Source organism: Vulpes vulpes, chromosome 8 (assembly GCF_048418805.1).
Source record: "Vulpes vulpes isolate BD-2025 chromosome 8, VulVul3, whole genome shotgun sequence".
In the NCBI taxonomy this organism is placed as follows: domain Eukaryota; kingdom Metazoa; phylum Chordata; class Mammalia; order Carnivora; family Canidae; genus Vulpes; species Vulpes vulpes.
This window is the reverse complement of record NC_132787.1, coordinates 15,431,106-15,453,163: the sequence shown is the minus strand read 5'-3', so window position 1 is coordinate 15,453,163 and position 22,058 is coordinate 15,431,106. Positions and strand designations below refer to the sequence as shown.

Genomic DNA, 22,058 nt, shown 5'->3' with positions numbered 1-22,058 from the left:
GCTGTCAAATAAGTAAAAAAAAAATCTAAAAAAAAAAAAAGATGAATGACATGTTTATTTAAAATATTCAAATTAAGGCTAGGTCATTACAATTATGATATGACTGTGCACTGGGTTTGGTTAGTTATGATTTGCGACGTCTCCCTTTTAAGCAATATGCTTTCCTAAAACCTCCTAAGCATTTGGATATAAAGCAGCAATTAAAGACTGACCAGCAATGAATCCCAATGCAGTTGAAAAACTATTATGTATATTAGCCACAGTCTCTCTGAAAAATAACATTTCAGGCAGATATATTGTTTTGTATTTCCACTAAGCATTCTAGTATTAAATCATATTATGCATGGAGATGAATTTAGTGGGTGACATGTCTATGGGGGGGGAGTATCAGTGGTAAAAGAGGACAAAAATTTGATTTTCTAAAAATTGCACATGATGAATTTTCTAGTGTATGAGTATTGTTGACATTAATAATGTCTCTAATAAACTATTTAAAAAAGTAAGCTAACTAGTGTTGGCAGGTGCAATCTATGTCTTCACAAATTTTATGAAAACATAGGATTGGTCAACTTGATTGGTAGATCCTTAATGCCAATAACACTGCTTCTGCTTCTGCCACTGCTGTTATAGTAAAGAGGATGGTTTTTATTGGCACCTAAAGAACCAGGAGAATATCTTATTTATATATGTGATTCATCAGGTCTTTAATGTAGAATGTCTTTAAATGGGATTACCAGAATTTCTCTCCCTCTACTCCTATGTGAAGGAATCTAAAAATATACACAATCTGGGAGCCTGCAATTGTCACTGCAACCTTTGAATAACTGACACCATATGGGCAGTGCTGATTAACGTTCAAAGTAAATAACCACTGGAACCATTCAATGTCGATGTCCTTCTATCAATGTGTTTCCCATTAAACAGTGAGTAGAAGGATCACCTATTAGAAGTGTTTTTACTTAGGGACCTAGAATAAAAGGCACAAGTACAGGAGTTATAAGAAAATAAGGAACAATGTGAAGCTGAGTGACTAATTAATACAAAGAGTCAGTAAAATATCATTTGAATCCATTTCACAAATATCTATTGGTGTTGGGAGTCTATTTGTAGATTAAAATATTTTAATTCTAATTGTTGCATAGATTTACAAATGCAATATGTAATCTTACACATCTTTATATCTCATATACAACCTAATAGAAGGTCTTTAGTGGTAGCCACTCAAAATATATTCACATATTTAATCAAATACCCGATTTGAATAGTATATATATATTTCCCTTAACAGGAGAAAAATATCTATGTAATTGTTTTAGACTAGTTTTCCCCCCACTTTTTCTTCCCAAGGGAAAGTCCAAAAGGAATGAGGACTACAACTTCTTGTGGTGCTTAGGACAAGCTCAAAACCCTTTCTGCAATTCATACACTGTATTTTAGCTTAAGTTTATATGCTTGTGTACTTAGAAAGCCTTATAAGCCAGTAATTGGTTTCCAGCCTTCACAAACTGTCCTCATCACCAGCCAATCTGAGACCCAGGAAACCACTGCTTGGTGTGAGATCACAGTTGGATCATAACATCCAGATGACCAAATTACAGGTCTTTAAATTTAAATTCTCTAATTTCTTCCACTATACCCCCTTCTCTGAGTCTTCTGTTTAGCAGGTCTGTGCCTAAAGATAGTTCGGAAGACTTTATCCCATAGCACCACAAAGGACTTTTAAGGTCACACTATTTTGAGTGTTTAGCCCCTGCTCAGCAACCACACACACACACACACACACACACAGGCACAGACACAAAATTCACCCAGTCCCTTCCACCACCAGTGACTGCATACATTCCCAGGAATTCACACCTACTGAACAAGAGGTAAAGACTGGTGTTTGCATATTCTCAAAATGTCTAAGTGTTCAGCATGTGGACAGCACTAGTTATGTATCACTCGGCCCCGGGTGCAGGTAGCAGCATCTCCGTTTCTGCCAACTGCAGACAGAAAGAAGCCTCTCTCGGTTCCTGTTGCCATGATCAGAGACTCTGACCACCCCGAAGATCCTCCCTTTAAAAAACTGGCAGGGGGGGATCCCTGGGTGGCGCAGCGGTTTGGCGCCTGCCTTTGGCCCAGGGCGCGATCCTGGAGACCCGGGATCGAATCCCACGTCGGGCTCCCGGTGCATGGAGCCTGCTTCTGTCTCTGCCTCTCTCTCTCTTTCTCTGTGACTATCATAAATTAAAAAAAAAAAAAAAAAAACTGGCAGGAAAAGCTAACCCACATCTCTTCCCACCCGCACTGCCTCTCCCTTTTCTTTGGCAGTGGTGGTGGGCCGGGGAGTTGGCTCGGGGGTGCCCTCCCGGCCGCCTTCCCAGCCTTCCCGGGCTCTCTGCGGCCGCGCTCCCTCCAGGTGAGCGGCCCAGCTGTCACCTGCTGCCCCGGCTCCCCCCCCAGCCACGAGGCCCCGCCAAGAGAGCACAATGACAGGGGATCAACGGGACACAAACACCACCTAGGGCGGGAAAGGCAACCTTCAGGCCGGATGCCGAAAATCCAGAAACCAGCGCTGACCTCCCAAAGCAACAAGTGACCCTCGCAAGCTTGGGACTCTCCAAAGCACCCGCGGAGTCGCCCGTTCGCGGGCTGCGCAAACCAAACCCTGCGCGTGTGGCCAAAGCCCGACCCGAGCGCGCGACCCAGCAGGACTTCTGCTGCGGTTCCCCCCACCCGCCGGCAAAGCCCGGCCTCCTGGGGTCTCCTGGGGCTTCTTCCCACCTCCCCACCCCCCAGATTCCTGCCGGTGCACGTCCTTCTCCCTCCCATCCCATTTCTTAGCAACTTTCCTGAACGGAGAGGGAGGATGCCCGTGCGCTGGGGGTGTCTCTGGAAAGGATTTATAATCTCCTCCTCCTTCTTCCACTTTATAAAACGTGACTCGAGCCTTAGTTTCCGTCCCTCTCCCCCCCCCCAAAAAAAAACTGGATCGATAAGCTCTGCTGTTGCCAAGAAGCCCTATAAAAATCCTACTTGATAAGGGGGCTTGGACGCGGTCCGCAGCCCGACAGGTGCAGCCGCCAGTTCCCCCTCCCGGGCAGCCCTGTTTATTTGCACGGAAGGTTCTTGGCTTCCACGCGGGGAGTCCCGGGTCCGGCCGCTTCCCCGAGCGGAGGCGGCGCGGGGCACGCGCGGGGGCGGCCCAGGGGCGCGGGCGCAGCGGGGCGGGCGGAGACCCGGAGGCGCGTCGCGAGCGGCCCACGGCCGAGGTCTCGGAGCCGAGCGGACGCACCGGGCCAGGTAGGGAGTTACCTGTGCTGCTTCCGCCCTGGCTGCCCCGGTCCCGGGGGAAGATGCCCGAGCACTTCTCCCACTCCACCTGGCCCGCGAAGCACAGCTCGGTGACGATGTGCAGCGCCTTCTGGCACAGGCTGCTCACTCCGTCCTCCTGGTGGAGACTCATCGTGCGGCCTCCGCTGCCCCGCGCGCCGTCCTCTGGCCCCTTCCCGTCACCTCGAGGCTGGCTCCTCGGGCGCCCTAAGCCATCGCGCGCCGCGGGGCAGCGGGCGGGGCGGCGCGGTGCTGCGAGGCGCGGCTCAGGGGCCGCGGGTTGGCCCCATGGCGCGAGCGGAGCGCGCAGCGGACGGCGGCGAGGCTGCGGCGGGAGGCGGGAGGCGGGAGGCGGGAGCGCGGGGCGGGCGGGGAGGGAGCCCCGGCCTGGAGTGCGGAGGGAGGGCGGGGGCCGGAGGGTGGGGGCAAGAACGCGGGGCCCGGCTCGCTGGGGCGCCCCCTCCTCTTCCCGCCGCCCCGCAGCGCCCCCTCCGCGCGCAGCTGGGGCTGGAGTTGGCGCGGGAGGAGGGGCGGCCCCGCAGCCGGGCGTCGGCGCAGGGCTGGGGGCGGGGGGCGGGGGGCGGGGGCGGACCTGGTCTTCCAGCCCCCCCCCCCCCCTTCCAGCCCCGCCAACTTTGCTCCACACCTGTGCGGCGCTCGCGGGTTGCACCGCTGGGACCCCACTGAGCACAAGCGGAGAAAGTTAAATTTAAGGAAAAAAAAAAAAAAAAAAAAAGGATCAATGAGCGTGCAAGTCAGACGTCTGTACGGAAAGGAAAGGTGGGCCTGGAAAGCGTGTTTTAAGTGACCCCCAATGGGGACGGCTGGGTGGCGCAGCGGTTGGGCACCTGCCTTTGGCTCAGGGCGTATCCGGGATCGAGGCCCGCGTCGGGCTCCCTGCATGGAGCCTGCTTGTGTCTCTGCCTCTCTCTCTCTCTCTCTCTCTCTGTGTGTGTCTCATGAATAAATACGTAAATATTTGAAAGGAAAAAGAAAAAGATTTCTAATGATGATGGTCTAGAGGCAAAATGTATCCCACAGTTCTTTTTATGGCTATCTCTGAAATTCACCATAACGTAGGTTTCCTGTTTACCCAATTCAGGGTTTGGGGTTTTTTAATTTATGCATAGTGAATAGTCAGGTTTTAATTTATTGCCTTTAATTTGTCCTTTAAAAAAAAAACTCATATTTTGCAAAGGGAAATGTGATGTATATTAATACTGACTGTTGATTAATCGTAATTGGCAATTGAGAATGCACAATTTAGGGCACCTACCTGGGTGGCGCTCAGTGGTTGGGCTGGCGGCTGCCTTCAGCTCAGGGTGTGACCCCTGTGTTCTGGGATCAAGGCCTGCATAGGGCTCCCCGTAGGGAGTCTGCTTCTCCCTGTACCTAGGTCTCAGCCTCCCTGTGTCTCTCACGAATGCATAAATAAAATCTTAAAACCAAAATGCCCAACTTATCTTCTTTATCATTCTTTTTTTTTTTTTAAGATTTTTTATTTATTTATTCATGAGAGAGGCTGAGACACAGGCAGAGGGAGAAGCAGGCTCCATACAGACAGCACATGGGACTAGATCGCTTGGATCAGGCCCTGAGCTAAAGGCGGCGCTAAACCACTGGGCCACCCGGGCTGCCCCTCATTCTTGCATAGAAATACTGAAAACAAGGCGTGGGTGTTAAAAGGGAGGGCTCTGAAGTTCAAATCGATCACATACATACACCTGCACTTAGCCTTGAAGAAACTGCCTTCAGGTCCTTCTTTCAATCTGTAAAATGAAGGGCTGGGACTCACCTGTCCTAATTCTCTAATGCAGATGGGTGAAAATCACTCATGGAGCTACAACTATAAAATAATGTTAATAAGTGTGTACCGCAAGGTTACAGTAAATGGATTTACATTGTTTTTAAGTTGTTTTGAGACAGAGTTTGGTACCCACTTATAACGTGAAGATTGATTTAGCCTTTATTAGGTGGGGATCTTTGTTTCTGAAGCAGAATATCCTGACCTTGTTAACATATTTGTACTAGTAGAGTATGTAATCTTATTTTAAACTGCTAGGCAGTTTATGATAAATTATTTCCTGTGTAAGGACACTATGGTAAATTTACTATAAATGCTAGGCATAGCATCCCAGTAGATAAGCATTCATTAGTTGAATCATTTTGACCTGATTCATAGGACACTTGGTATAACTAGGACTATTTTTATCATGAATCAAGACAAACTAAAATCTGCAGGCTTCATTTGTTTTTGGTTTGTTTGTTTTTATGCACATTCATTTGGATGGTTTTTAGATAAGATGGACTCTTTTGAAATAATGTCACTGTCAAAAAATATTAAATATCGACTGTGTCTTTGAAACAGAATGACACACTTTAATAAGACCCTTTCCAGTTGTCCTTGCCTTCCAGTCTTCCACAGTTTAGACAGATTCATATAAGAAACCTGAAATGCGATGTTGTTCTTTCCTATTTACCTGTATGAGCAAACGATTATGTGGGAGTCCAAATGAGTGATTTATCTCTATACTACTTGCAGACTCTAATTGCTTAAGTGGAGTAATGCAGGTCTTTCTCATGACCCTTTTATGTTTGATTTTGGTGTTAAATGTTATTAGGTAAACAAATTTTGAAAATAACTCTCTTCGTATTTGTTTATGCTGTTCCTGGCCTGTTGCTACCCTTACCTGTGTTTCCACAACAAGCAGAGCTCATTTCACTCATATATTCATTTTCCTGAATTTATTTGTCTGAAATAGTTTTGCTTTCACCTACAATTAATACCCTAAGGTTTTGATTTTTTTTTCCCTTTGTTCTTTAGATCATCTCATACAGCTCATTAGCAGGTGAATCAAACCAGTTTTTCTTGTCACTTATTAACAGCTCCCGTAAGAGGTATGGGAGGTGTAGAAACTGCATTCAAGGTGGGTCACTATTTCAATGCTAAAAGAGAAGATGACAGGAATTGCAATTCACAATCTGTAAAATGTTTTTGTGAACTATTTCAACTGAGAGCCTGCCCATCCAGTAAACCAAGCAGTACAGATTTGCACTACTTCCCCACTGACACTCTGAAGAAGTTGCTGAAACAGTAAAGGAGGGGAAAGCAGGTTAGACTGATTTTACTAAGCACCAGATGCTGCACGAAGTGATCTATGAGACATCGATAGTCAGGTAGGTCTCTGACATAGCTAGCTTCCTTCTGAATGATCTCTGCATTAAGTAGAGGAGGAATGAGAATGGAGTTGAAGAGCCCACAAGCACTCCGATCTAAATAAGCTAAGCCAGACTCTGGAGAAGTAATTCTAGAGGGTGAACACTATGATTTCCCTGCTTGTTCAGTCCTCTCTCAAGTCTTTTCCCCTTTCCATGGCTCTTTCAAAATCTGGAGGGAGTTATCTTCTTGGGTAGAGATCTCCCTAAGGTAAAGGGAATTTGGAAATCATTCCTGAGTCTATAATTTCCAGTGAGACTCGATCCCCATGGCAGGCACACAAAGAAGGGAGGTAAATGAGGAAATAGAATAGCTGAGCTCAGTCTGGATGAATATCAGACACAAGTATTAAATTTTAACTTACTTAAAACTTTCCTACCTTACTTTTCTGTGTTCTACAGTTCAGATTCATGTGAACCTAATTCTAATTGCCTGTATATTGGGCCTGCTTCTGTATTCCTAAATTTGGAGAGTGCCATCACCACTCACTCCCACCTGGTAAAATGACCCGACTTCTGCTTTGCATGGATGGGTATTGCTATTGAGAAGTCCATTTCTATTCTGACTCCAGACCCTTTGATCAGCCTGATTCATTGTTCTGGAAGGTTTGTTGTCTTTTCTCTTTCCATTGTGTTCACTTTGTTCATTCATCCTGATGGATACTCAGTGAATGCTTTATACAGACTCAGTTTTGAATCCTTTGATTTTGAGAAATTCTATTGACTTATTCCTTCAGTAATCCTCTGCCTTCTCTGTGTCTGTGTAGTTCTTTTCTGGAACTCATTTATGTTGAATTTTTCAATGCCAGACTGGAATCTCTAATTTTCGTTTCTCTACTATTTTCCATCTCTATCACCCCTACTCCTTGTGCTCTAAGTTTTGGAAGATTTCCTTAGCTTTCTTTTCTGAGCCTTCTATCTAATCATTAGAATTTCAGCTATTATAGTTTTAAGATATACATACTTTTGTGTTTACTTACTGTTTTTTCTTATTTCTTGGATATATAGTCTGTGCTTATTGATTTGACCATATTAATTATATATATTTTAACTCCCCTCCCCTGCTTCTGTCTTGTGCCTTTTTTTCTCTGAATAACTTTGTTTTGTCTTGTCATTATTCATTTTCATGTTGTAAGATTTTCTCAGCTGTTTGCTCACCTAAATAATGAAATATAAATACCACAAAGATAAGGAGTTGAAGCCCCAAGTGTATTAGGCTTTAAACCAGGGGCTTGGGATCCCTGGGTGGCTAAGCGGTTTAGGTCTGCCTTCAGCCCAGGGCATGATCCTGGAGACCCAGGATCAAGTCCCATATCAGGCTCCCTGTGTGGAGCCTGCTTCTCCCTCTGCCTCTCTGTTTCTCTCTGTGTCTCTCATGAATGAATAAATAAATAAATCTTAAAAAAATAAACCAGGGGCTTCACTGCAGGGTGAGTCAGGGTGTTTTGAATTGGAGCATCCCCAAATATCAGAGAGGGACTATCTAATCTTTTACTAGGGTTATGGGGCAATAATTAAAGTCTACCTGCTTTTATTTTCCAGTTGGGGCTCTTATGGTTCTGCCCTCTTCAAGTTTTGGTGCCTTAGGTTTGGTATCTCCAGGGAAGAACTATTTTACTTGCAAACTTGGGGAAGGGTAATCACCTGACCACAGGGGTTGTGCAGATGAGGGCTTAAAACTCTAGACACCTTCAGAATGACACTCCCTGCATTTTTAGCCTTTCCCTCTACTGCCATCCTCTGCAGAGTCAGTAAGAGCTACTTCCATTTCTGAGTTGTCCTGAGATTCTGTCAAGTGAAGCACTGGTCTCTCGTACCTTCTGCCTCTGGAGGTTTCAGTTGCCTTTACTCAGCAAGAAGTCACTACTCCTTCACTGCTTCCATCTTGTAAACCATTTGACAGCTTCTGTCCTTGTGTCATCTCCTGTGTCCTTCCCTATTCTTTCTGTCCTTTTGAGTTTATAGCTTTTTATTGCTCTATTGTCATCTTAGTGTCTTTTTAGGACAGACAGGAACACACGTACGTTTTCAATCCATCATGTTTAACTGTTTAAAAAGGCAGTTCTGATTTATGTCACTTCCAGTGCCTTCCTCTTGTGCTGTAGCAACATTGAACACCTTGGATGTGACCTGTAGAGCCCTCGGTGACCTGACCTCTGCTTACTTTCTTTATTCTTTTCTGAATTCTTTGACTTGTGCTTTCTCTTCATTCTACATTTCTCCTTTGTAGCACATAACATAATTTACACTAAACAATCAATCTGATATAAACTGGTCAGTAGAAAACCTTTTGTCTCTCATCACTGCTCTTTTCATGAGCTTTCACTGTGCCAGCAATAATAAATCACTCAATATTTACTGATAAATTAATGTATGTCTTTTGTTAACCCTCTTTCCCTTTGACTATCAGAAATAAAAGCCTTTATTACTTGTTTAAGAAATAATAGGATATAGTAGAAACTAATAAACTATTCTGTTCCCAGGGAAGTTGAGAGAAGAGGGATGAGAAGGAAGAGTGAGTGATAGTAGTGGAATGTATCCTTTGAGAAGGAAGACGATGGTCCTTTGTATCTTAGGAAAATACACCAACTTTTGAATACCTGCTTTGTACTAGGCCCGTTATGTATATTCTATACATGGTTTAATAATAATAATAATAATAATAATAATAATATACTTTTTGTTTGATGTGTAAGCTAAATAATAAATACTTTGTAAGCTAATTGTTACAGTATTAAGCCATACTAACTCATATAAGTAACTTATACTAACTCACATTGTCACTTAGAACAGTGATAGGCATAGTACTAGGCTTTGTACATATATTAACTTACTTAAATACTTCCTTTTTTTCTCTCTCTCTTTTTTTTAGAGTGGGGGAAAAGGGAAAGAAGAGGGGTAGAGGGAGAGGGAGAGAGAATCTTAGGCAGTCTCCATGCCCAGGGAGGAGCTTGATGTGGGACTTGATCTCACAACCCTGAGATCATGACCTGAGCCAAAATCGAGTCAGACGCTTAACTGACTGAGCCACCCATGTGCCCCGATATTAACTTACTTAGTTCTTACAGCAAGGTTGTGAGATAGATACTGCTATGTTCTCATTTTACGGGTACGAAAAGAGCCACAGAGAGGTTAAGTAGCCTTTCTTAGGCTATCCAGCCATTGTTAGTAGAGTCTGGATTTGGACTAAGGCATTAAGGTTGCAGAATTTAGGTTCTTAACTATTGTAGTATGCTACTTCTTACCTATCCTTATGACGTGCTCATAGGGTGGGCAGGAGGAGATTAAAGGACTATTCAGCCAGACAGCTGTAATTGGTAAAAGTGTATAATGATAAAATCATGACTTTTACCTACTTCATATTAGCAAGTAGCCCCTACCCCAATAGTTATGCCATTTAAGAACTTAGAATGTGTTTTGTCATATTCTTCTCCTCTCTCATATACTTAAGTGTACGAGTGGACATGTGTATTGTATACATAGGTGTTCTGTCATTGTTTACCTTCCAAAAAGGTGCAGTTTTTTCCCAAGTATAATGACAGTCTCTCTAGTTCACTTGGGTAGCTTTAACTAATAATTTTAAATGGCTGTAAATTATTCAATGTGATGATATACCCTAACTTATTCAACTATTTTTCCATGGATAGGAATTAACTTTACTTTTAGTTATTTACCACTGTGGATTTCTCCATAGAGTAGTGGTATATGTATAATATATAGTGCATGTTGCAGTAAACCTTGTAATATTTACTTACATACTAAGAATTGTATTTATTTGATCTAGATTCCCAAGGAAGAGAATTCTGATATATGAAATCACCTTAAAAAATCACATTTCTGTGGATCTCTGGGTGGCTCAGCGGTTTGGCGCCTGCCTTTGGCCCGGGGTGCAATCCTGGAGTCCCAGGATCGATTCCCACATTGGGCTCGCGGCATGGAGCCTGCTTCTCCCTCTGCCTGTGTCTCTGCCTCTCTCTCTCTCTCTGTGTCTATCATGAGTAAATGAATAAAAAATCTTTAAAAAAAATCACATTTCTACCAGGAATATGTGTAATATTATTATTTTTTTATCTCTTGCTTACAAAAACAGATGTTACAAATTCTTGTCACTATTTTGTGTGATTTTTTTTTCCAAACTTCATTAAAAAACATGAATTAAATGGTCACATTTATACATTTTTGTAAATTTTTATCTATATAATAATTTTATCTGTGTATATAAATGAAGTTCAAATTAAAAGTTAAATATATTTATTTGTTTTAAAGATTTTATTTATTTATTCATGAGAGACACAAGAGAGAGGAAGAGACATAGGCAGAGAGAGAGAAGCAGGCTCCATGCAGGGAGCCCAATGTGGAACTCAATCCCAGGACTCCAGGATCATGCCCTGGGCCAAGGGCAGACGCTCAACCACTGAGCCACCCAGGCATCCCAAACATATTTATTTTCAATTAAAAAAACAAGAATATGGAGATAGCCATGACTTATCTTTTAAAATAGTTAAGTTCAAACCATAGCATGTAACCAAATCACCTAGAAGGCTTGCTAAAGTATGTGTGGAACATAATTTAGGGCCCACAAATTGTTGGGCCCTACTCCCAGAATTTCTGATTCAGTAGGTCTGAAGTGAGGGTCTGAGGATTTGCATTTGCAGGTTCCCAGGTGACAATGCTGCTTGTCTAGGGACCACACATTGAGAATCATTGTTCTATGGATCCCCTTTAAAATCAAAGAAGTATTCCTAAGAATTTATACCAAAAGTGAGTTTCCCAATAATCATACCTGGTCAGTTCAAATAACCAATCTAAAATAACAAAAGTTTGAGGGTGTTAGTTAAATTAGGTAGAAAGCCTTAGTTTTGGCCTAAATTCCATCATTTGCCCACTGTGTGATACATAGCTTAATCAAACTCTTTGAACCTAGTTTTTCTTTTTTAAACCTTAGAATAACAGTATGTTTCACTTTCTATCAAAGGATTGTCCTGAGGCTCAATAGACGCAACAGATGTGAAAATGCTATAAAAGCTATCATACTATACAAATACAAGTTATCATCATTCTTTGGATTAGGATTCCTTGATATGTAAACAAGTTATAATCTATCACTTCTCATCAAGGCTTTTCTCAAACTGACATTCATTCATAAAACAAATGGAGGCCAAAAAGCACCTTAAAAAGTAATAATACATCTTTCTCAAGAGATAAGTGATGTATTTCACAAGCACATCCTTAACATCCCTAAAATACCTCTTTAGAAAATGCTCTCCTCCACTTTCCACTCAGTGAGGACGTTCCAGTTGTTCCACATCATATTAGAATATTCTATTATCTCTGTAGCAGTACCCCTCTTGAAATTATCTTGCTTGTTTATGTGTTCACAATCTATCTTCCGCGTCCTAGAGTACATACTCCATGAGAGCGAGGTCTCTCTAACTTTTTTTGTCCACTACCTTCCAGAACTGAGAACTATGATGGGCAGAGTAGCAGTGAAACAGTGTAGCTTTTTAGGGACTAAAGGAAACTGTACAACAGCTTCTAAGTAGGCTTTTTCTGGGACTGACAAGTTTGAAATAGTCACTGAGAATGCACTATGCCAATTCTTAAGTGTCAGAAAGTTGAAGCTTCGCCGATTATTTTGGGAAGTTCCAAAGGAAGGATATAGTGATCAGATGTTTTGTAAATTACCATGATTGCAATTTTTGCATTCATTGAACAAATACTCATGCAATTTGTATATGATAAAATGAACAGTTTGTGAGGTTTTAGCAACTTTTTTTTTCTACTATATAATCTTAGAAGAAAGCTTGCCTTAGAAAAAAAGCAATTCTAATTTGGTACTCTAGAACCAATTCTCCTAATGTTAGGTATACTTTTCCCGGCAGAAGAAATGATAAAGTTGTTGTGCTTACTCTTTGGAGTAGCACTAGTTGAAATGGTGTAAATTCTAGGAAGATAACTTTGGCTGAATATTAGAAATAACTTTCTGGGGGTGCCTGGGTGGCTCAGTTGGCTAAGCATCTGCCTTCGGCTCTGGTCATGCTCTAAGGGTCCTGGGATGGAGCCCGTGTTGGGCTCCCTGCTCAGTGGGAAGTCTGCTTCTCCCTCTCCTCCTCACTTGTGCTCTCTCTAGCTATCTCTGTCACTATCTCTGTCTGTCCTTCAAATAAATAAAATCTTTAAAAATTTTTTAATAAAAAATAGAATAGAAATAAATTTCTGATTATTATTATCATTCTTATAAAAGTTCAGTTTTAATTTGTTTAATACATTTTCTGCAGAAGCATTTGTAGCATTCTTGGCTCCAAACATTAAACAGTTAGTGCTAGAACATAGAATGTGCCTATAAAATAAGGAGTATACTGTTTTTTTGAGTAGTTGTTTTTATAGGATTATCACTAATTTTCAGAATGTTATATTTACTCAGAATATTTTGGGATTGCTTCTTTTTGGACTGACTTCAAAATCAATTCATATGCTACTGCGAAAAGCAGAGAACTTCAGGATAACACCATTTTTTAAAACCTAAATTGTAGTAATGTAATTTGGTTACATGTTTTATTTATCAATATTGAATACTGGCTGCTTAATACAGACTTCAAAAAAATAGATCCAAGATTCTTCCATAATAAAAACATTCAACAAACAAGGAATAAAAGAGGATTTACTCAAGCTGATAACAAATCCATGAAAAACACCAGCTAACACCATACTTAACAGTGAAAGACTGAAAGCAAGCTTTCCTCCTAAGATCAGGAAACCGTAAGGATGTCCACTCTTGCCATATCTATTCAACATTGTGCTGGAGGTTCTAGCTAGGGAAATTAGGCAAGAAAATGAAATAAAAAGCACCCAGATTGAAAAGGGGAAATAAAACTATCTCTATTTACAGAGGACATGATCTTCTATATAGAAAATCCTAAGGAATCCATATCAAAACTATCACAGCTAATAAATGAGTTCTGCAAGATTGCAGGATACAAGACCAATACTTTAAAAGACTGTATTGCTAGACACTAGCAATGAATATTCCAAATGAAATTAAGTAAGCAGTTTCATTTGTAATAACATCAAAAGAATAAAATATTTAAGAATGAATTTAACAGAAGCACAAGACCTGAACCCTGAAAACTGCAAAACTTTGCTGAAAGAATTTGAAGAAGAGTTTAATAAATGAATAGTATTCATATGGATCAAAAATTTGGATCAAAAAATTGACCTGCAGATTTTTAAAAAGATTTTTATTTATTCACGAGAGACACAGAGACAGAGACACAGGCAGAGGGATAAGCAGGGTGCATACAGGGAGACCGATGTGGGACTTGATCCCGGGACTCAAGGATCACACCCTGGGCCAAAGGCAGGCACTCAACCGCTAAGCTACCCAGGTATCACAACCTGCAGATTTAATGCCATCCACATAAAAAGCACAGCTGCTTTTTTTGCAGAATTTGATAGAATGATCTTAAAATTTATATGGAAATGTAATACACTCAGAATTATCAAAATCATCTTGAAAAAAGAAAGTTGGGAGATTCACACCTCCCATTTTCAAACTAAAAGCTCTGTGTAATTCAGACAGCGAGGTACTTGTATAGATCAATGGACTAGAACTGAGAACCCCAATGGGAAAAGAATAATCTTTTCAACAAATGGGCTGGGACACTGGTATCCATATGTGAAAGGATGAAGTTGGACCTTTTTTACACATCATACGCAATAATTAATTCATAGTGGATCATAGGCCTAAATATAGGAGCTAACATTATAAGCCTTATTTATTTATTTATTTATTTATTTATTTATTTATTTATTTATTTATTTTAAAGATTTTATTTATTTATTCATGAGAGACACAAGACAGAGAGGCAGAGACACAGGCAGAGGGAGAAACAGGCTCCACGCAGGGAGCCCGACATGGGACTCAATCCCAGGTCCCCGGGATCACACCTTAGGCTGAAGGTGGCGCTAAACCCCTGAGCCACCTGGGCTGCCCCATTATACGCCTTTTAGAAGAAAATGTAGGAGTATATATTTGTGAGCTTATATTAGATAACGATTTTTAAAATAGGACACCAAAAGCTAAATCCACAAAAGAAAAACATAAATTGAACTTAATGAAAATTAAAACTTGTGCTTCAAAGAAAATTATTAAGATAGTGGAAAGGCAACGCATGTGTTTGGAGAAAATATTGCAAAACGTATATAATAAAGGATTTTTATCCAGAAAATACAAAGAACTCTTACAAGTCAACAACAAAAAGATAACCCAGTTAAAAAATAGGCAAAGGATTTGGATAGATATTCCTCCAGAGAATAAATAAAAATCATTAATAAGTTTATGAGGGAAATGCATATTAAAACCACAATAATATACCACTTCAAAGTAAGAAAATTATAACTAAAAAGATAAACATGTATTGGAAAAAATGGACTAATTAGAACTCATACATTTGTGGTAGGAATGTAATTGGTGCAGCCTCTTTGGAAAACAGTTTGGAACTTTCTATTAGGTATTATTAACTCACTACTTAGTATCTTCTCAAGAGAATTGGAAATGTATGTTCACATAAAAATGCATATACTGCTGTTCAAACAGCATTATTTCTAGTAACCAAAAAATGGTAATGTCTGTTAATTGATAATATATCTATACAATGGCATTTTATTTGGCAATAAAAAGGAATACATTATTGATACATTCTACAGCATGCATGAACCCTAAATAAAGATTGTTTTAAGAAGCCAGTCACAATAGAGAACATATTATATGATATGATTTGTATCAAAGTCTAGAATACAGAATACATAGAGACAGAAGATAAATTATCGGCTTCTAGGGTCTGTGTGTGTGGAGAGAGCTAGAGAATGCAGAGTGGCTCCTAATAGAGATGGGGATTCTCCATTTTCATTTGAAAATGTTCCAAATTTATATAGTAGTAGTGTTTGCACAACTCTATGAATATACTAAGACTGCTGAGTTATATACTTTAAAATGTGACTATTCTGGTATGGGAATTAGATCTCCCCAAAGCTGTTGTATTTTATGAATATGCTGATTTGTCATCATGGAGCTTATTTAATTTTGAAACCTAAATATTTAAAATTATTTATAAAATAAAGATTCCTTTTAGAGAATTTCTAGTTCTAAAAATTGAGACCATAACATTAGTACAAAAATATATTGGAAAAGCATCGTAAAAGTTGAGAAAAATGTGTGTGGCATATATGCAATAAAAGGCTAATAACAATAATAATAATAATAATATCTTAATAATAAAACACCTCTTACAAATCAATTAAAACAGAAGCTCAATTTTAATGAAGTAGGAAACATGAAGTAGGAAACATGAATTTAAGAAGCTATACACATGACAAATTAACATGTAAAAATAACTTTATTAATAGTCAAGTAACCACAAAGTTTATCAATATGACAATCTTTTTAAAAAATGATAAAGTCCAGTGTACTCCAGATTTTGGGCAAAACTGAGTAATTGTATACACTGCTGGTAAAATAAATCGATACCATCATTCTCTAAATTATTTAACAGCTTTACAGTTTTGCATACTTCACTTAGAAATTCCCTTCTAACAGTGTATCCTAAGGAAGATATCATAAATATGTTCATTGATTTAGCCACAAAAATATTTATTGAAACGTTTATAATGTTAAAACTTGTTATATAAAAAAATAAAACATGTTATATTGTTATAATAATCTGCATTTGTAAATGGGGGATTTATTAGATCAATTGTATACATCCATAAAATTGAAATCATTCAACTATTCAATAAAAATAATCAGATTATAGAGAAGTAGGTACAAACCTACTGATTTATAAATAGTAAGAAAAAGTAACAAAAAAGTACCAAAATGCTCACAGTGGTTAAGTCAGATGCTGGGCATGGTGACTGTGATGGCTGGCACTCAACATCTCTTGAAGAATCAGTAGTTACTTGTGGTATGGCAGTAGGATTCATTTCTGAAAGCACAACCTAGAATTTGTTTCTTCACCTTTGCAATAGTTCTGTTAGTTATTTAATAGTAAAATTTCTTTTGGTTTACACTGGCAGAAAGGATTTGGTTCTCTGCATTTGGACTCTGAACATGGATACAATTGGATTCTTTTTATTTTCATTCTCTAGTTTATACATATTATATACATTTTCAACTACTATATTTTACTATTGTAATATAAAAATTTATATAATAAAAATAATATTGTTTAGAATAAATCTGAAGTTTAAAAAAGAGCTTCTTTTAAGATTATAGTTTTTGGAAGAAAGTATTATAGTTTGGTAGTTAAGAGCTGGGCTCTAGAGACATTGTAGGCTTAAATCCCAGCTTACTCCTTTAGCATCCTTAAGCAACAACACTTCTAAAACCTCAGAATTGTTTTCCATAAATTGAGGATTAGGACACTTTATTTATGGTGTGAAGATTAAGTGAGATAATGTATGTAAAGCTGAGATCCCAGTGCTGAATATTTTATAGGAATTCAATAAATGGTGGTCTTACAGTCTCCTTTAAACTTTCCTAGAGCTCACATTTCTTCATCTTGATCATAAGAACATCCATGGAAATCTTTCCTAAATGCTTTGCTTTGAAATGCATTTCATTATATTCTACACTATCTCAAAATAAATTTAAATAATAAATATCTTAATCTCAATATGAAATGAAAATTATTTCTCCATGTGAGCTTGTATTTTACACTTGACATTACTTAAGAAAACAAATTGTACTTTATATTTAAGTGATTTTAGTGTTCTTTCAGCACAGTGATTGTTTCAAATGAAATAAGTGCCAGCCTGGTGTTCAAACTACAGCAACGCATCAATGTCTAATAATTAAGGAGTCTCTATGTTGTGGATCTACAAGCATAGCTCTTAGTAGAGTTCATAGTAAATGAGGGCACACGATGAATTTGCTAGGAATTTAAAATAGGAACATGCTTCTGATTTTTTTTAACTCAAGTATCCAGAGTACACAGGGTAAATATTATCCTTGAATATTGAATATTTACACCTGAATATTGTATGATTGCAGATGGATGTCTTGAAATGGTCAACAAACTCAAAGCACCTTGTCTAGTAAAGCTAATGGTTTCTGCTGATGTAATTACATTCAACTTACTCTTTGGCACTGTTAAGTCACCAAGGGAGAAGAATATAATATGTAGGGATCCCTGGATGGTGCAGCAGTTTAGCACCTGCCTTTGGCCCAGGGTACGATCCTGGAGACCCAGGATCGAATCCCACGTCGGGCTCCTGGTGCATGGAGCCTGCTTCTCCCTCTGCCTATGTCTCTGCCTCTCTCTCTCTCTCTCTCTCTCTCTCTGTGACTATCATAAATAAATAAAAATTAAAAAAATAATATGTAGCTAGTGCATAAACAAATAGAAAACCTCCTTTTATGGGTTTCAAACTTATCACCTTGGTTTCATTGTCATATACACTAACCAACTGAACTTATCAGTTGTTTTAATTATGAATAAATCATGAATGTATATCTGTCAGTTACTTTGAATGTGTAATTACTATATTCTTGACAATAAATGATGTTAGGAGATTATTCCTTGAGACAATGTGCTCCTGAATTGTTAGAAACTATTTGAGCTTCCTTTCTGCTTTAACTATGAGATTAACTATGAGATTGTCATTTGACAATGAGATTAGGAATGCCTTCTTACAGCTTCTTCTTTTAAATAAGTGCTTGACACTAATTCGTTACAGTGAGAACTTGCTAATAAGTAGGAAAACTCTGCTCATTCATTCAATATGAATGAGACCTACCAGGTAGTCTTCTAAGTCCTGGAGATACAGCAGTGAACAAAATAAGTAAGGCATGTAAATGGTGCAACCATTTTGGAAAACAGTTTGGAAGTTCCTCAAAATGTTTAACTTAGGGTTACCATTATGACTGGGAATTCCACTTCTAGGAATCTACCCAAAAGAACTGAAAACATGTTCATACACAAAATATTGTACGTTAATATTCATGGAAATTGTACGTTAATATTCATGGCATCATTATTCCTAATAGCCAAAAAGTGGTAACATCCATCAACTCTGAATGCATAAACAAAATATGATATAGCTTTATACTGGCATATACCTGGTAATAAAAATGTATGAAGTGGGGATCTCTGGGTGGCTCAACAGTTTAGTGTCTGCCTTCGGCTTAGGGTGTGATCCTGGAGTCCTGGGATTGAGTCCCACATCAGGCTCCCTGCATAGAGCCTGCTTCTCCTTCTGCCTGTGTCTCTGCCTCTCTCTCTCTCTCTCTCTCTCTCTGTGTGTGTCTCTCATGAATAAATAAATAAAATCCTTAAAAAAATGAAGTATTGATATGTAACACAACATGGATGAACCTGTAATATTGTGCTAAGTGAAAGAAGCCAATCACAAAAACCATATATTATAGGATTCTATTTATAGGAAATGTTCAGAGTACACAAATCCATAGAGATAGAAAGTAGATTACTGGCTCTCAGGGTTTTGTAAGAGACAAAAATGAAGGAATGGGAAATGATTTCAAATGGATATGGGTTTTTTGGGGGGGGTGATAAAAATATTCTAAAATTATACTAGCGGTGATATTTTTACAACTATGTGATTATACTAAAAAACCCTGAATTATATACCTTTAAAAGAGTTAATATTATGGTGTGTGAATTATATCTGGTATATTTAAAAAATTTTTAAATTAATTGAATCCTCTTTTCCATCAGATATTAATTCAGGATCTGGGGATACTGCAGATGTCAAAAAGTATAAGTTTGCATTCACAGAGTTAACTATTTTTTAATATATGCTGTTGAAATGGAAAGATCATGCTCTATGTTTGAGCAAAGAAGGAACTAAATGAATTATTACTGGATATTATAGTTGGAATACTATTATATAGAAGGGTTAGGATTCTTTTTCCTACAATATTATGTAAGAAATTGTAGCATGAAGGTGTCACTAAAGAGATGGAACATACCTCTTACATATAAGATGAATCTTAACACAACTTAGGAGCTTGTAGAAGCATATTTTACTATAATTTTATATTAGAATTTCATGGAAGATAGCCATGACCTACAGAAAATTTTAAGAACTGCCAGAAATTAATATCACTCTGTGCCTACCCTCATAATGAAATATCAATGTGCCTGCCAATGATATTGTCCCAATGTTTTTAGTTTGGAATAAAATGAACAAATAATAGTGATTTTTATAAAGTGTAACTGCAGAAACAAAGATGTACATGTGAACTATATATTAGATATAACATAAAAGATGATTTCAGGGCAGACCCGGTGGCTCAGTGATTTAGCGCCGCCTTCAGTCCAGGGCATGGTCCTGGAGATCCAGGACTGAGTCCCACGTGGGGCTCCCTGCATGGAGCCTGCTTCTCCCTCTGCCTGTATCTATGTCTCTCTCTCTGTGTGTCTCTCATGAATAAATAAACAAACAAATAAGTAAATAAATAAATAATCTTTAAAAAAGATGACTTCGGGATCCCTGAGTGGCGCAGTGGTTTGGCACCTGCCTTTGGCCCAGGGCGTGATCCTGGAGACCTGGAATCGAGTCCCACGTCGGGCTCCCGGTGCATGGAGTCTGCTTCTCCCTCTGCCTCTGTCTCTGCCTCTCTCTCTCTCTCTCTGTGACTATCATAAATAAATAAATATTTTTAAAAAATTTAAAAAAATAAAATAAAAAAGATGACTTCAACAGAATGATAATTATATGCAACAAATTACATTATAATAAGGAAGACATGGATCTCATGAAGACATCCAAGTTGATTAACCATTTACCCGAAGTTGCTATTGTCATTTCCAAGCAGAGGGGTCTGTTTTACATGTCAACATGACTAGGCTAGTACCCAGTTTTTAAATTAAATTATTGAGTTAGTTTTTAATTTAATTAATTAAATTTAGGCTTGCTAAACCTCACAACTGTGTAAGCTAATTCTTTGAAACAAACCTTTTTCTTAAAAAAGATTTCTATCTATCTATCTATCTATCTATCTATCTATCTATCATCTATCTATCTTGCTAGTACTATTTCTCTGTTAGAATCCTGACTAATACTATTTGGTACCAAGGGTGCTTCTAGAAAAAGAGAATTTTAGGATGAATTCTTAAAATTGGTTCTGGGTGTTCTGGAATGGATTCTCTAATCGCATTAGATTTAAAGGCATCAGTGACTACCTTGAGTGGTAAAGAGAACACTGCTAATCCATGGCATGATGTAGCTATAGAGATATGCAAAATATTGTCATTGGATACTCCAAATATGTACTCAGGACATACTGGAACTAGAATATAAATGTAATTTATTCAGGCCATAAAATCTGTGAAGTTTCTGCTGAATGAATAATAGTTAATTTTTTTTTTAAATTTTATTTAATAGTTCAGTTTTCTAAGAGCAATAGACACTTGTAGCCTTTCCTCAGAAATCTGTTTTTGGGTGAGAAAGCCTAAGACTCACAGTCACAGTGTACTAAACAAGAATGGTTGTTACTTCACTATAACCATAATGTCCTTTCAGATTTTCTAGAATGAAGGTTGCCCTTTTATAACCAGAGCAGCTACACTCAAGCTGTTAACAGAGTCAAAACTCACTTTTTCTGTCACGTTTATAATCTTGTTATCAGAATAAACAAAAATCCTGGTGCTTATAATAACATTGTACCAAGGGGCCATAGCAGGTCATGAAAAAGGACATAGAAGACATTTTTACTTCCATGTCAGACATAATAGGAAATGAATTAAATACACTCCAAGTTTTATTTGACTTTTTGGCAAAGACTAAGGTTAAGGAAAACTTAGTAGTTTATATTGAGCAGTTACTGAATTTTAGGGCCTTTACATTTCTGTAGGACTATAAAATATCCCCCAGTTTCTACTTTTTATTTGATCATTTAATACAATTTAGCCCACAAAATACATTTATTTAAATTCATACATCTATTTACATCATGGAGTCTCAAAGAGTAGTCTCAAAGAGTAAAGATTAGGGGGCATGTGGGTGGCTCAGTCAGTTGAGCATCTGTCTGACTCTTGGTTTCTGCTCCAGTCATGATCTCCAAGTGGGGAGACTGAGCCCCAAATTGGGCTCAGGCTCAGTCTCCATGCTCGGTGGTCTCCATATTCATTGCAGTCTGCTTCCCTCTGCCCCTCCCCCTGCTTGTGTGCATGTGCACGTGTGTGCGTGCTCTCTCTCTGTCTCTCTCTAAATAAATATTTAAATAAAAAGAGTAGAGATTAGATTTGCCTAATAAAATGGGCACAGATATATAAAAGTAAAAATATTAAGTGTATGTATTCACTAAACATCTATACAAATGAATTAGCAATTTTCACCTCTGGATATTCGTCAGGGTTGCCTGCAGGGCTTCCTGAAACACTTGTGCCTGGATCATACCACAGACTCATGAATAAAATTCCTAGGAGGGAGAATTCCAGAAACCTGCATTTTTACAAAGTACTATGGGTAGCTTTGATTCATGGCCAGTATTGATAAATTACAGA

At 38.7% G+C, this 22,058-nt stretch overlaps 1 protein-coding gene and 1 long non-coding RNA gene across 4 annotated transcripts in view; one reads left to right on the top strand and one right to left on the bottom strand.

Moving 5' to 3' along the window:
* SYT10 (synaptotagmin 10) overlaps window positions 1–3,811 on the bottom strand; it is a 94,331-nt gene extending 90,520 nt beyond the window's left edge. For 2 of the 3 annotated variants that reach the window (XM_026000113.2, XM_026000114.2), the window contains exon 1: window positions 3,298–3,664. In XM_026000113.2, the coding sequence (XP_025855898.1) occupies window positions 3,298–3,448 (151 nt within the window). In that variant the 5' untranslated portion in view covers window positions 3,449–3,664. Of the gene's footprint in view, window positions 1–3,297 lie in introns of all 3 variants that reach the window. The other variant, XM_026000112.2, reaches the window with a different exon arrangement.
* The window catches only part of LOC140599891 (uncharacterized), a 378,363-nt gene continuing 359,436 nt past the window's right edge, over window positions 3,132–22,058 (top strand). The window contains exon 1 of the long non-coding RNA XR_012002904.1: window positions 3,132–3,285. This is a non-coding gene — a long non-coding RNA (uncharacterized lncRNA). The remainder of the gene's footprint in view (window positions 3,286–22,058) is intronic.